The sequence below is a fragment of the Lynx rufus genome, unplaced genomic scaffold, assembly GCF_022079265.1.
Source record: "Lynx rufus isolate CCGP_SWC_20201006 ecotype Redwood Valley unplaced genomic scaffold, mLynRuf1.p SCAF_12, whole genome shotgun sequence".
NCBI lineage: Eukaryota > Metazoa > Chordata > Mammalia > Carnivora > Felidae > Lynx > Lynx rufus.
Genome location: NW_025814826.1, coordinates 2743439 through 2758892, shown reverse-complemented (window position 1 = coordinate 2758892; position 15454 = coordinate 2743439). Strand labels below are relative to the sequence as shown.

At 36.5% G+C, this 15454-nt stretch overlaps 1 protein-coding gene across 1 annotated transcript in view; it reads left to right on the top strand.

Annotated features, from left to right (window-relative positions):
- PRKDC (protein kinase, DNA-activated, catalytic subunit) overlaps positions 1–15454 on the top strand; it is a 205897-nt gene that overhangs the window by 147329 nt on the left and 43114 nt on the right. Inside the window, exons 66-68 of the mRNA XM_047073912.1 lie at positions 121–345; positions 1577–1685; positions 3272–3383. Coding sequence (XP_046929868.1) covers positions 121–345; positions 1577–1685; positions 3272–3383 — 446 coding nt within the window. The remainder of the gene's footprint in view (positions 1–120; positions 346–1576; positions 1686–3271; positions 3384–15454) is intronic.

The window sequence follows — 15454 nt, the reverse complement described above, 5'->3', positions numbered from 1 at the left end:
ACATCAAACATTGTCACTTTGGATCTAAATCTGGACCTACAAAATTATACCAATGGATATTGTAGAACTAAAATACTCATATTGGTTTTCTGAAGTTACAAGTAGTCTTCTCTTCCTTAGGAGACCTATCTACCTTACATGATCCGCAGCAAGCTGAAGTTACTGCTTCACGGGGAGGCTGACCAGTCCCTGCTGACATTTATTGATGAGGCTGTGAACAAGGAGGTTCAGAAGACTCTTATTGAGCTGCATTATAGTCAGGAATTGAGTCTTCTTTACATCTTACAAGACGATGTTGATAGAGCCAAATATTATATTGAAAATTGCATTCAGATTTTTATGCAGGTAATACAGATACACCCATCTGAAATGTACCATTTCTATGATACTTTTAAGTCCTAAACTCATGAACAAAAAAAAATCAACACACAAAAAGTTTCCTCTAAAATCTTTTCACTTTGTCCTTTGTCTTAATGCATTTTTTTAAATTTTATTTTTTATTTTTTTTAAATTTACATCTAAATTAGTTAGCATCTAGTGCAACAATGATTTCAGGAGTAGATTCCTTAAGCCCCTTCCCCATTTAGCCCATCCCCCTCCCACAACCCCTCTAGTAACCCTCAGTTTGTTCTCCATTATTTATGAGTCTCTTCTGTTTTGTCCCCCTCCGTGTTATTATAGTATTTTTGTTTCCCTTCCCTTATGTGCATCTGTTTTGTCTCTTAAAGTCCTCATATGAGTGAAGTCACATGATTTTTGTCTTTCTCTGGCTAATTTCACTTAGCATAATACCCTCTAGTTCCATCCACGTAGTTGCAAATGGCTTAATGCATTTTTAGTCCCTTTTGTTTTTCTGTTTAAGAAGTTCTTTTTTTGTTTTTTTGTTTTTTGTTTTTCCTTGGGTTTTATTTTTTTCTTCCAAGATTTTCTTTAAATTCAAGTTACTTAACACATAGGGTTGTGCTGTTAAAGAACACTTGAAAGTAGACTTTTCATCTAGAGTGGCTGAATGGAAGTTTGGTTGCTTTGTGGAGGGTATGAACTAATCTTCCCTGATCATTTTCCACCATTATACCTTCTTTCCTTTTTGCTTTTATGAGAATCTTCTGATATTTGGTTTTAAAGTCAGTGTCTTTATAGAGCCTATTAATTAACATTTATCATTGGCTGATACTGATCATAGAAGCATATTCATTCGTTATCGTTATTTTAAAAAATTTTTGAATTTGTTTAGTAGAGGAAGTTTATTGGAGAAGAAGGAGTTGGCTTCTGTAGTTGGCAGTTTTACTTTATAGGATGTTGTGATTTTTAAAAACTGGTGGTCAGTAGAGGCAACAGTAGCCCAGTTGTATTGATTTTATTGACTTCATTGAGCCAAAATGTGATTAAAAACCTGAATTATTTAAAAAATTTTAAACCGTTTGTTAATTGCTTCTATGAGCTAATTATTAACTATTCTGAGACACATTTTTGTAATTGATGTAAGGTAGTTGCTGTATTTCATGTTTTAGGGAACTGTATTAAAATTTAAAGTAGGAAATTGATTTATAAACAATGTTAAATATCTTTTTTCTAGAATTACTCAAGTATTGACGTTCTCTTACACAGAAGTAGACTCACCAAAGTGCAGTCTGTACAAACTATTATAGAAATTCAGGAGTTCATCAGTTTTATAAGCAAACAAGGTAATTTTTTTAGACTACCTTTTTTTCTTTTATACTTATGGAAAGATTTTGGTATGATTATTTTGCTTAGTGAAAGTTAAACATGTACTGAATGTGTGGGTTAGAAAATACTTTGAGTTCATGCTGCAAATACATATTTTGAGGTCATTGAAATAAATGTTTAAGATGGACAAGCACTATTCTAGGCACTGGGGATGCAAAGCCAAATAAAACATATTGCCTAGCTTGAAGAAGCTTTCAGAAGAGTGGGGTAATCCCCACACGATATGACCCATACTGAGGCAGAGGGATTTCCCATGTCAAATATGTAAAACAGAATCTGCCCTGGACTGAACGGTGCAGGAGGCTCCTGGAGAAACGGCCTGAGTTGATGGTGGAGAAACAGAGGGGCTCACAGAGGACGTTTCTTATCGAAAGCCTGCAGTGTCTCAGAGGGGCTAGAAGTTCAGTGACTGGGCACCACATACCCTGGCCTGAGGGGAGGTGAAGCTCCTGGTGGCAGTGTGCAGACCCTGAAGGTCTTTCTGCTACAAACAAGTGGATTTTATCCTGGCACCTGTGAGAGGCCACCCAAAGTCAAAGGGAAAGAGTACATCTTTGCAATGGTAATATGTCTTAGCCATAAACTGGAATTTCAACTTGTGTCCTAAATAATTTAAAATAATTGTGAAAGACCCTCTCAGAGTACTGATAAAAATTGATATTCGTATATATCTACAATTAATCATTCTCTGCTTTAAATTTGGAGAATTCTTTTTCAAGCGCATATTATTAATGACAGATCATTCATTAAGTGTTTTCTACTTTCTAGGACGTATGTTAATCTTTTTTTTCTATAATGCATAGTTTTTATGACAGCCTTATGAGAGGTAGATTCCTTGCTTTTTCATTTTATAAATAACTTACCTAAGCTAATATGTGAAAGATTCAGATTTTGAACCCAGGACTGTCTGATTTAAGCTTATGCTCTTAACCACTACTTTCCCACCAACAGAAAGAAACTAAAGCTTTAAGCATTATCAATGTGAAATTTAAATTTCCTGGGGGTTGTCATGAATCTCTTGAGTCCCGATTGCTTTGGTTATTATTATTACCATGTAACCTTGTACAGGTACCAAGGTCGGAGGCAGTATTTCGTCATTCAACACAATGATGCGTCTCCGGCTTAAGTGATGAAAATTCACAAAAATTGCATAAACTAAGACTATAATATAAGTATCCCTATGCTGATTCAGATCAGATTTTGCCAACAAGAAAATTGGCTGCAGCCCTATGAAAGCTTTTCAGGTTTCGATCCTGTATAGATTTTGGAATTGTAGATGAAAGACTGTGGATCTGTGCTAAATGTAAAAATTGTGTATGTTTATTTCCCCATTTTTACTCTGTGTCTTAAGAAATTGAGTTGTAATGACAAACTGTATTAGGTTTACTATGGTAACTTTGTATTCCTGTTGTGAAAGACAAAACAAAAATTTTTAATTTGGTCAAGAAATTTGAATTAAGTTTTTATTTACTAATGGCAGCCCTACTTTGTAAGTTGCTCTTATCATTGAGCTGTGGATATAGCCATCTTCTAATATTTTTAGGTAATTTATCATCTCAAGCTCCCCTTAGGAGACTTCTAAAAACCTGGACAAACAGATACCCTGATGCTACAATGGATCCAATGAACATCTGGGATGACATCATCACAAATCGGTAAGATGTGATCACTTTTTTTTTTTTTATATTTATTTTTGAGAGAGAGACAGAGTGCGAGTGGGGGAGGGCAGAGAGAAAGGGAGACAGAGTGTCTGACGCAGGCTCCAGGCTCTGAGCTGTCAGCACAGAGCCTGATGCGGGGCTCGAACCCACAAACCATGAGATCATGACCTGAGCCGAAGTCGAACGCTTAGCCCACTGAGCCACCCAGGTGCCCCAAGATGTGATCTTTTTGAACTGAATGTGGATTTTTAGGAAATTGCCAGAATGGTTTGTCTCCAAAATGGGTGTTTAGAAAAATGTGGGGTTTGAGCCTAGTGTGTATAGATCAGGCTCATCTTGCTGATTTCTCATGTAAGTTGTTCTCATACAGCTCTCCATGTCAGCAGTGTATCCTTTGTCCCAGCTTATCCCCTGCCTGGGAATTGCTGCCCGCTGACATTGAATTCATCGTGTGCTGGGAGGTTGATTGCGAACACACTGTTGGCAGTGAGAGAAAGCAGGGGAGCAGCGGGGGCAGTGGTCCACCTGCTTCTGTCTCAGGGCCAAATGTTAGCAACTGAAATGGCAGCAAAGAAAACACTGCTTCGTGATTTGTTACTATTCTAATTTGGATTTTTGACACTTGTGCCTCCTACCTCCTGACTCTTATTTCATAACTGTATGTATCACTTTACCAGATTTGAGATCATTTTCATACACTCAGCTTTTCCTTGCCCTGTGGAAATCCAGGTAATCCCTGAGGCAGATACTAGCCATGTATTTCAGAGATAAGGCACCAGAATCAGAGAGGTCGTGAATTATTTTGTGCAAGTATGCACGGGAAGTGGGACTCAAGGACTGTGGCCCCGTGTGGTGTTCTTGCCATTATATCCTATTTCCTCTGCTACTACAGGTGTTTTGTTTGGTTTTGTTTTGTTTTTGCTTTTTATTTTTTGTACTTTTTTTTTTTACTCTTTATTTTTAGGTAAGTTCTTATCTATAGAAAAGTTGAAAGAAAAGTAGAACTCCCATGAACTGCGTACCTTTTACACAGTCCAATGTTTTCAAACATTTTTAACATGTTGCCACATTAGCTTTTTTATTTTCTCTCCTGACACACACATAATTATGTTCTGAACCATTTGAAGTTAAGGTACATATATGTGTCTCTTTATCAGTGCGCATTTCCTAAGAGAGTATTGTTTTATATAACACCAGTACAATAATAACTTCACTGTTTTCTTTTTTAATACAGCCCCAATTTCAGTTTTGTCAGTTGTCCCATTAGTGTCCTTTGAAGCATTTTCTCCCCTTCTAAGACGATATCCAGCCCATAATCTCATATTGCATTTAATCGATGTGTCTTTCTGGCCTCTTAATCTGGAACACTTTCCTAGCCATCTTTTATGACATTGACATTTTAGAGAAATGTTCCTCAGTTTGCGTTTGTATATTCTCACGGTTAGGTTCAGGTGGTACATCCATAGTTAAAATACTACTTAAGTGAAATATTTTCAGGGTATTACATCTAGAAGCAGGATGTACATGTGCTTTTTACTGGTAATAGTAATTTTGATTGCCTGGTTAAAATATTGTCTGGTCTTTCACACGAAAAGATGCTCAATGTTAGTGATCGTCAGGAAAATACAAATCAAAACTACAATGAGATCCTACCTCACACTTGTCAGAATGACTAAAGTCAACAACGCAAGAAACAACAGGGGCTAGTGAGGATGTGGAGAAAGGGGAGCTCTATTACACTGTAGGTAATACACTGCAAACTGGTGCAGCCACTCTGGAAGGCAGTATGAAGGTTCCTAAAAAAGTTAAAAATAGGGGCACCTGGGTGGCTCAGTTGGTTGAGTGTCCAACTTCGGCTCAGGTCATAATCTCACGGTTCATGGGTTCAAGTCCCCCAGCGAGCTCTGTGCTGACAACTCAAGAGCCTGGAGCCTGTTTCATATTCTGTGTCTCCCTCACTCTCTGTCCCATCCCGCTCGTGCTGTGTCTCTCTGTCTCTCTCAAAAATAAAACATTAAAAAAATTATTTAATAAATTAATTAAATAATAAAAATAGAACTGTCCTACAACCCAGCAGTTGCACTACTAGTATTTACCAAAAGGATGCAAAAATGGTGATTCGATGGGGCACATGCACCTCAGTGTTTATAGCAGCACTATCAATAATAGCCAAATTATGGAAACAGCTCAAGTATCCATCAACGGATGAATGGATAAAGAAGATGTGGTATATATATACACAATAGACTCAGCCATAATAAGAATGAAATTTGCAACAATAATGATGGAGCTAGAGGGTATTATTATGCTAAGCTAAAGAAGTCAGTCAGAGAAATAAAAATACAAATGATTTCACTCATACATGAAATTTAAGAAACAAAACAAATGACCAAAGGGGAAAAAAAAGAGAGGCAAACCAAGAAACAGACTCTTAACTATTGAGAACAAACTGAATTACCAGAGGGGGTGGTGGGGGGAGCAGGGCATGGGTGAAATAGGTGATGGGGATTGAGGAAGGCACCTGGCTTGATGAGCATGGGGTGTTGTATGGAGGTGTTGAATCACTATATTGTGCACCTGACACTAACATAACACCGTATGTTAACTAACTGGAATTAAAGTACAAACTTAAAATACATACATACGTACATACATACATAATAAAAAATGAGAACTCAGAAAAAATATTATCTGGTGTTCAGTGTATAATGCCTGTTTTTGTTTTAAGCCTGTTTTTTTTTTTCTTTGCAACTAATAAAAAGGGTGGGAGAAGCTTTGAAACATGCATATATCCTGCTTCTCCTAAGACTTAGCCCTCTGTGTTTTGTATCTGTGGATGACTTTTAGCCCAAACCAGTCTTAACAATGATAGTTGCAAGGTGATGATTTTCTAACTCCAGCCCTTGTTCCATATTTATCAGAATACATCTTAGTGTAAGGAAGAGCCTTCCCTTCTCCATCTATTTGTTTATTCATTTAGTTGAATTTTAGCTATCAATACAGAATCATGGTTTCCAGTTTTATTTAATACAATGTAATCTGTTGCTATTCTTATTTATTTCAGGTTCAAATTGTCTCAGATTTGCCCAGCAGGAGCCCCTTCAAACTGACAGTACAGGCACATCTTGCAAAATTATTCTGCATTTTTTCTAGCAATGTTATAGTCTTAGTTCTTACATTAGGTCTATGATCTAAAGGAAGATAATATTTGTAGATGGTATGATGTGGGGGTACATATTCTGATGGCTTTTTTGTATGGCTGTCTGGTTGTTTAGTCCCATTTGTTCAAAAGTCTTTTCATAATTGAATTGCCTTGGCACCTTTTCTGAAAATCAATGACCATATATGTGTGGGTCTGGTTTTGAATGCTCTGTGCTATTCCTTATTTATATATACATATATATTTTTTTCATATATCAAACTGTCCTCATCACTGTTGCTTTAAAATAGTCTTGAATCAGATAGGGTGTGTACTCCAATTTTTTCTTTATGAAAATTGCTTTGTCTATTTTAGGTTCTTTGTATTTATATGTACATTTTTACAATCTGCTTGTCAATTTTATTTATTTATTTTGAGAGAGAACAAAAGCGAGCATGCGCAGTAGAGGAACAGAGACGGGGAGAGACAGGATCCAAAGCAAGCTCCATGCTGTCAGCGCAGAGCTCAGTGCAGGGCTCAAACTCCTGAACCATGAGATCATGACCTGAGCCGAAATCAAGAGTCAGACACTTAACCTACTGAGCCACTCAGGTGCCCCTCTGCTTGTCCATTGCTGCCAAAAACAAAAACTCAGAGTTTGGGATTTTGTTTTCACTATAGAGCAAGTTTGGGAGTTGCCATCTGGACAGTATAGAGTTCTCTAATATGTATATAGTTCTTCCATTTATGTAGGTTTATTTATTTAGGTTTCTTTTCTTTCTCTTTTTCTTTTCTTTTTCTTTTTTGTTTTAGTGCCCATCATGATAAGTGTACTTTTAAATTCCCTTTATCTGTTTCACTCATGCCCCCACCTGCCTCCCCTTTGGCAACCACCAGTTTGTTCTCTGTATTTAAGAGTCTGTTTTTGGTCTGGTTTTTCCTTTGTTCATTTGTTTTGTTCCTTAAATTCCACATATGAGTAAAATCATATGGTATTTGTCTTTGTTTATTTCACTTAGCATTATACTCTCTAGGTCCATCCCTTTTGTTGCAAATGGCAAGATCTCATTCTTTTTTATGGCTGAATAATATTCATTCCATTGTGTGTATATGTGTGTGCGTGTGCACACACACACACACACACACACAAACACCACATCTTTATCCATTCATCTATCAGTGGACACTTGGGTTGCTTCCATAGCTTGGCTATTATAAATAATGCTACACTAAACATAGAGGTGCATATATCTTTTCAAATTAGTGTTTTCATTTTCTTCAGATACATACCCAGTAGTGAAGTTGCTGGATCACATGGAAGCTGTATTTTTAATTTTTTGAGGAACCTCCATACTGTTTTCCACAGTGACTGCACCAATTTACATTCCCACCAACAATACATGAGGGTTTCTTTTTCTCCACATTATCACCAATGCTTGTTATTTCTTGTCTTTTTTATTTTAGCCATTCTAACAGGTATAAGGTAATATCTCATTGTGGGTTTTTTTTTTTAATGTTTACTTTTGAGAGAGAGAGAGAGAAAGCGTGAGCAGGGGAGGCACAGAGAGAGGGAGACATGGAATCCAAAGCAGGCTCCAGGCTCCAAGCTGTCAGCCCAGAGCCTGACGCGGAGCTCAAACTCATGAGCTGTGAGATCATGACCTGACCCGAAGTCAGATGCTTAACTGAGTGAGCCACTCAGGTACCCCTCTCGTGGTTTTGATTTGCATTTCCCTGATGATGAGTGATATTGAGCATCTTTTCATATGTTGGCCATCTGTGTCTTCTTTGGAAAAATGTCTATTCAGGTCCTACTCCCATTTTAAAAATCAGATCATTTGCTGTTTTGGTGTTGAATTGTATAAGCTCTTATATATTTTGAGTATTAACTCCTTATTGGATATATCATTTGCAAACATATTCTCCCATTCAGTAGGCTGCCTCTTAGTTTTATTGATTGTTTCCTTTGCTATGCGAAACCTTTTTATTTTGGTGTAGTTCCAGCAGTTTATTTTTTCTTTGGTTTCCCTTGCCAGAGGAGACATATCTAGAAAAATGTTTCTGTGGCTGTTGTAGGAGATATTACTGCCTATGTTTTCTTCTGGGAGTTTTATGGTTTCAGGTCTCACATTTAGGTCTTTAATCCATTTTGAGTTGACTTTTGTGTATGGTATTAGAAAGTGGTCCAGTTTCATTCTTTTGCATGTAGCTGACCAGTTTTCTCGGCACCATTTGTTGAAGAGACTGTCTTTAACCCATTGTATATTCTTGCCTCCTTTGTCATAGGCTAATTGACCATATAAGTGTGAGTTTATTTCTGGACTTACTGTTCTGTTCCATTGATCTGTGTGTCTGTTTTTGTGTCAGTATGATATTGCTTTGATTACTACAGCTTTGTAGTATGGCTTGAAATCTGGGATTGTGATAACTCCACCTTTGTTCTTTCTCAAGGTTTTGAATATTTGGGGTCTTTTGTGGTTCTACAACACATTTTAGTGTTATTTTCCTAGTTCTGTGAAACATGTTGGTATTTAGTTAGGAATTGCGTTAAATCTGTAGATTGCTTTGGGTAGTATGGGGATTATAACAATTTTGTTTCTTCTAATCCATGAACATGGAATATCTTCCATTAGTTTGTGTCATATTCATGTTTTTTAATCAGTGTTTTACAGTTTTCCGAGTAAAGATCTTTCACTGTTTTGGTTAAGTTTATTCCTAGGTATTTTACTCCTTTTGATGCAATTGTGAACAGGATTGTTTCTGTAACTTCTCTTTCTACTACTTCATTATTAGTGTATAGAAACACAACAGGTTTCTGTATATTAATTTTGTTTCCTACAGCTTTACTGAATTTTTTTAATACTGCTAAGAGGGTTTTTTTGATGGCATCTTTATGGTTTTCTATATATGTGTCATGTCTTCTGCAAATAGTGAAAGTTTTACTACTTTAATTGCAATGACATTTTTTTTTATGGATGTGTTGGGTGTCTTGTTACATTCATTCCTAGGTATTTTATGTTTTTCAGTACCCTTCCAATTATTTGCTGTTCATATTTTCTGAAAGTTTTATTTTGTTTTAGCATGCATGGGTGTTGAATTTTGTCAAATGCTTTTTCCTGCATCTGTTTGATCATGTGCCTTAGGTATGTAGTCTACAGTTTTGTTCACATCCACTGGTTACTTATTGATTCTCTGTCTGGATGATCTGTCCATTTTTGAATGTGAGACACTAAAGTCTCCAACTATTATTGTCTTGCTGTCTAATTTTTCCATTTAGTATTTGCTTTATATATTTAGATGCTTCAATGTTAGGTGCATAAATATTTGTAATTATTACATCTTCTTATAGGATTGACCACTTTATCATTATATAATGACCTTTTTACCATTTTTAGCTTAAGGTGTATTTTTATTATTTATTTATTTATTTATTTATTTATTTATTATTTGTTTATTGCTACCATTTGCTTGAAATCTTTTTCCATGCCCTCACTCTCAGTCAGTGTTGTCTTTATTTTTTTTAATTAATTAATTAATTAACCTTTTTTAAAACTTATATCCAAGTTAGTTACCATACAGTGGAACAATGATTTCAGGAGTAGATTCCTTAATGCCATTTACCCCATCCCTCCCTTCCATATTTACCCCATCCCTCCCTTCCATAAACCCTCTAGTAACCCTCTGTTTGTTCTCTATATTTAAGAGCCTCTTATGTTTTGTCCCCCTCCCTGTTTTTATATTGTTTTTGCTTTCCTTCCCTTATGTTCATCTGTTTTGTATCTTAAATTCCTCATATGAGTGAAGTCATATGATATTTGTCTTTCTCTCACTGAGTAATTTTGCTTAGCATAATACCCTCTGATTCCATCCACATAGTTGCAAATGGCAAGATTTTATTCTTTTTGATTGCCGAGTAACACTCCATTGTATATAGAGACCACATCTTCTTTATCCATTCATCCATCGATGGACATTTGGGCTCTTTCCATACTTTGGCTAATGTTGACAGAGCTGCTATAAACATTGGGGTGCATGTGCCCCTTTGAAACAGCATACTTGTATCCCTTGGATCAATACCTAGTAGTGCAATTGCTGGGTCATAGGGTAGTTCTATTTTTAATTTTTTGAGGAACCTTAATACTGTTTTCCAGAGTGGCTGCACCAGTCTGCATTGCCACCAGCAGTGCAGAAGAGATCCTTTTTCTCCACATCCTCGCCAACATCTGTTGTTGCTTGAGTTGTTAATGTTAGCCATTCTCAGTGTTGTCTTTAAAGCTAATGTAAATCTCTTAGTCACATATTGGATTTTTGTTTATTTTATCCATTCAGCTGTTCTGTCTTTTGATTGGAGAATTTTATCCATTTACATTTAAAGCAATTATTGATAGGTAAGGACTTACTTTTGCCATTTTGTTGTCTGGCAGTTTTGTAGATCTATTGTTCCTTGCTTCTTGCTGTCTTTTCTGATTTGATGACTGTTTGTACTGATATACTTTGACTTCTTTATCATGATCTTTTATGTACTTACTAAGGACTTTCCTTTGTGGTTACTATGAGGCTTACATAAAATATCTTATAACACCTTAGTATAAGCTGATAACAACTTTACTGCAATAGCATTTTTAAACTTTATGCTTTTACTTCCCCATGCCCCTCACATATTAGATTGCTGATGTTACAATTTATGTTTTTTTATGTTGTGTTCTAATAGCAGATTCTTGTAGTCAAGGTTATTCTTAATACATTTGTTTTTTAACTTTTAAACTAGCATTATAAGTGAATTATGCACTGTCATTACCATATTAGAGAAACTGACTTGGGCTACATATTTACCATTAACAGTGAGCTTTGTACTAACTTCATATGTTCTCATATTAATTAGCAGTGGTTTATTGCTGCTTGAAAACTCCCTTTATCATTTCTTATAAGCAAGATCTAGTGGTGATGAACTCCCTTAACTTTTGATAGTTCAGGAAGTCTTTATTTCTCCTTTATTTCTGAAGGACAGTTTTGCCAGGTATAGTAATCTTTGGTGACAGTTTTTGTTTCTTTGCTTTTTAAATTTTTAAAAAATGTTTATTCATTTTTGAGAGAGAGAAAGAGAGAGACAGAGTGTGAGCAGGGAGGGGCAGAGAGAGTGGGAGACATAGAATTTGAAGCAGACTCCAGGCTCTGAGCTGACAGCACAGAGCCCAACTGGGGCTTGAGCTCATAAACCGCAAGATCATGGCATGAGCCAAAGTCAGACACTTAACCAACTGAGCCACCCAGGTGCCCTGACATGTTTTTCTTTCACTATTTTGAATATATCATCTCATTCTCTTCTGGCCTGAAAAGTTTATTTTGAGAACTCCACCTCTAGTCTTATGGAGGTTACTTTGTATGTAATGTGCCACTTTTGTTGCTTTCAAAAGTCTTTGTCTTTGACTTTTGACAATTGAATTATAATGTGTCTTGTGTGGCTTGGTTTGGATTCAACCTGTTTAGGGTGCTTTGGGCCTCATTAATCTGGAAATCCATTTCTCTGCCCAGTTTAGAGAAGTTTTCAGCCATTATTATTTTATTTATTTATTTATTTATTTATTTATTTATTTATTTATTTAATATATGAAATTTATTGTCAAATTGGTTTCCATACAACACCCAGTGCTCATCCCAAAAGGTGCCCTCCTCAATACCCATCACCCACCCTCCCCTCCCTCCCACCCCCCATCAACCCTCAGTTTGTTCTCAGTTTTTAACAGTCTCTTATGTTTTGGCTCTCTCCCACTCTAACCTCTTTTTTTTTTTTTTTTCCTTCCCTTCCCCCATGGGTTTCTGTTAAGTTTCTTAGGATCCACATAAGAGTGAAACCATATGGTATCTGTCTTTCTCTGTATGGCTTATTTCACTTAGCATCACACTCTCCAGTTCCATCCACAATTATTATTTTAAATATACTTTATGTCCCTTTTCTCCTAGGATTCCCATAGTGGGTATTATTGTTTCATTTATGTTGTCCCATAGACTCTCTTCACTCATTCTGTTTTTTATTTATTTTATTTTACTTTTACTTATTTTTATTTATTTATTATTTATTCATTTATTTTTGGTCCTCTCACTGGATCATTTCACTGATTATTTCTTCTGCCCAGTTGAGTCTGCTTTTGAAGATTTCTATTGAATTCTTCAATTCAGTCATAGAATTCTTCGGTTCTAGGATTACTGGTTTTTTGTTTTGTTTTATGGTTTCTATTTTTTTTGTCGTTGTTGAACTTCTTATTCATACATTTGTTTTCCTAATTTCGTTTAGTTGTCTGTGTCTGTGTTCTTCTGGTTCAACTAAATTTCTATAAAAGTATTTTGAATTCTTTTCCTGATGGTTCATAGATCTCCATATCTTTATTGTCATTCATTATAGCTTTATTATTTTTCTTTTATTGTTTTCCTCTATCTGAGGATACCTTTATTTCACTTTTTTTATTTTCTGTGGATATGAAATTCTGGGTGGATCCCTCCTTCCTCCTCAGCAGTATCATTTGGCCTTCATGTTTCTGAAAAGAAAGTCATGATTAATCAAATTGTTGTTCCCCTGTGTTTAATCTATCATACTTTTTGACTGGTTTCAAGATTTTTGTTCATTATCATTGGTAATCAACAGTTTGATTATGATATGTTTAGGTGTAGTTTCCTTTGAAGTTACCTACTTAAGGTTCACTGAGCTGCTCAAATCTACATTTTTGTCACTAAATGTGGAGGCTTTTTGGTTATTGTTTCTTCAAATACTTCTGCTATAATTTTTCTGTCTTTGTAGGGTGCCCATTACACATATATTATACTTTTTGACATTGTCCCACATATCCCTGAAGCTCCATTCATTTTTTATTCAATCTTTTTTCTCTTTGTTCTTCAGATTAAATCATTTCTATTGAACTGTTTTCAAAGTCACTGTCATTTTCCTGTATTTTCTTAATTCCTAAGTCAGTGTAGTGAATCTTTTATTAATTAGTGGATTTTTTGGTTGTAAAATTTACATTTGTCTTTTTTTCATACTTTCTACTGAGATAGCTGCCTTTTCATTATTCATGGTTTTGTTTTGCTCTCTTGGAGCATCATTAAAATAGCTGCTTAATCATTCCAGTGTATGGGTCATCTCAGAGTTGACATCTGTTGTCTGTCTTTTTCACTGACAATGGATACATTTTCCTGGTTCTTTGTATATCAACTAATTTTGGATCTAGAAATTGTTAATATTATCTTGTGTATACTCTAATCCCTTTTATAATTCCCAGGAATAACTGCTTTAGCGAGCAATCAGTGCAGTTAGATTTGGACAGTGGACTCTGTCTTGCCTTCTTGATCCACATCTCAGTTGAGTCTTTTCTTCACTGTCTCCAGTCAGTGTTGAACATGCATACTTCAGGAGGCAGGCTGAAACTTGTATGGCTTCATATACAGAATTAGAGGATTCTCACTGCAGCCTTTGGTCTGCCTAGGCTCCCTTCTAGGTTTCTCTGGGCACAATACAGCAGGGTTCCTGTCAGAATCTTAGTCACTCAGGCTACCATAGCCCTCAGCAGCTAAGGTTATCCTCAAGGCAAAACCGGAAAAAGAAAGAAAACCAGAAACTCATCCAAATGGCAGCACCTTCTCCTAGCTTTGACTTCCCTGCCCATGCTGTGTTTACTTTCCATGGCTTCAGGTGGTTGTATTTGCTATTTTATCTAGAGCTTTAATTATCAGCAGAAAGGTGGTCTGTAAGATGTTTACATTGCCATATAAGAGGGGGACTCTTGTTACTTGTGGAAAGATGGTTCTCTCCCTGGTTCTATCCTCCCCAGTCTGATAGAACAACATGTCATACACCACAGCACTTGTCTGCCTTTTTTAATTTGTTTCCTCTATCGGAACTTCCTTACCTCCTCTAATACCTGAAATCGAAAGCAAAAAATACCTGGCTATTTTTCAAAGCCCAGGAAAAAGTCCATCTCACTTTGTGAAAACGTATCCACCTCCCCTTTTTGCCACCTCACTCCTCCATTTCTGAGAGCCAGAGCACTTGACTCATACTAATAGTGTGACATTCATGTTTCATTCATAAATTATTTCCTCAAATGTTTATCAAGTAGTTATACAACTTTTGCTTGTTTATTCTTTCAACTAAAACCAGTGAAAGCTTAAAAAGCAGTAGCAACTAGGGGAGCCTGGGTGTCTCAGTCAGTTAAGCATCCGACTCCAGCTCAGGTCATGATCTTGCAGGTCATGAGTTCGAGCCCCACATCAGGCTCTGTGCTGATAGCTCAGAGCCTGGAGCCTGCTTCAGATTCTGTGTCTCCCTCTCTCTCTCTGCCCCTCCCCCACTTGCATTCTGTCTCAAAAATAAATTAAAACAATTTTTTTTAATTAAAAAAAAAATTTTTTTAAACTGTAGCAGCTCTTGGGAGGGCAGGGACCCTTTTAGATTAGGTAGGGAGCCAGGAACTCCCTAGACTAGAAAGACCTGTACGTTGGGAATAACAATAACAACAAAACAAAAGAAAGATGTGTGGGACATGCTAGTCTCTCTGGCTACAGTGTTTCTAAGAAAATTGAAATTAGGGGTGCCTAGGTGGCTCAGTCGTTTAGACATCCAGCTCTGGCCCAGGTCACAATCTTGCAGTTCCTAAGTTCAAGCCCTGTGTCGGGCTCTGTGCTGAAAGCTCAGAGCCTGGAGGCTGCTTTAGATTATTCTGTGTCTCCCTCTCTCTCTGCCCCTCCCCCACTTGTGCTCTGTCTCTCTCCCAAAAATAAATAACCATTAAGGGAAAAAAAAAAAGAAAATTGATATTAATCGCTAGATGAACAAAAACTTAATTGATATTGTAGCAGGATTCTCGCAGAGTCGTGACACTGAGGCTTTTCTTTCCAGAAAGCAACTTTATATCTGCCAGCACTGCTCAGTTGGGTT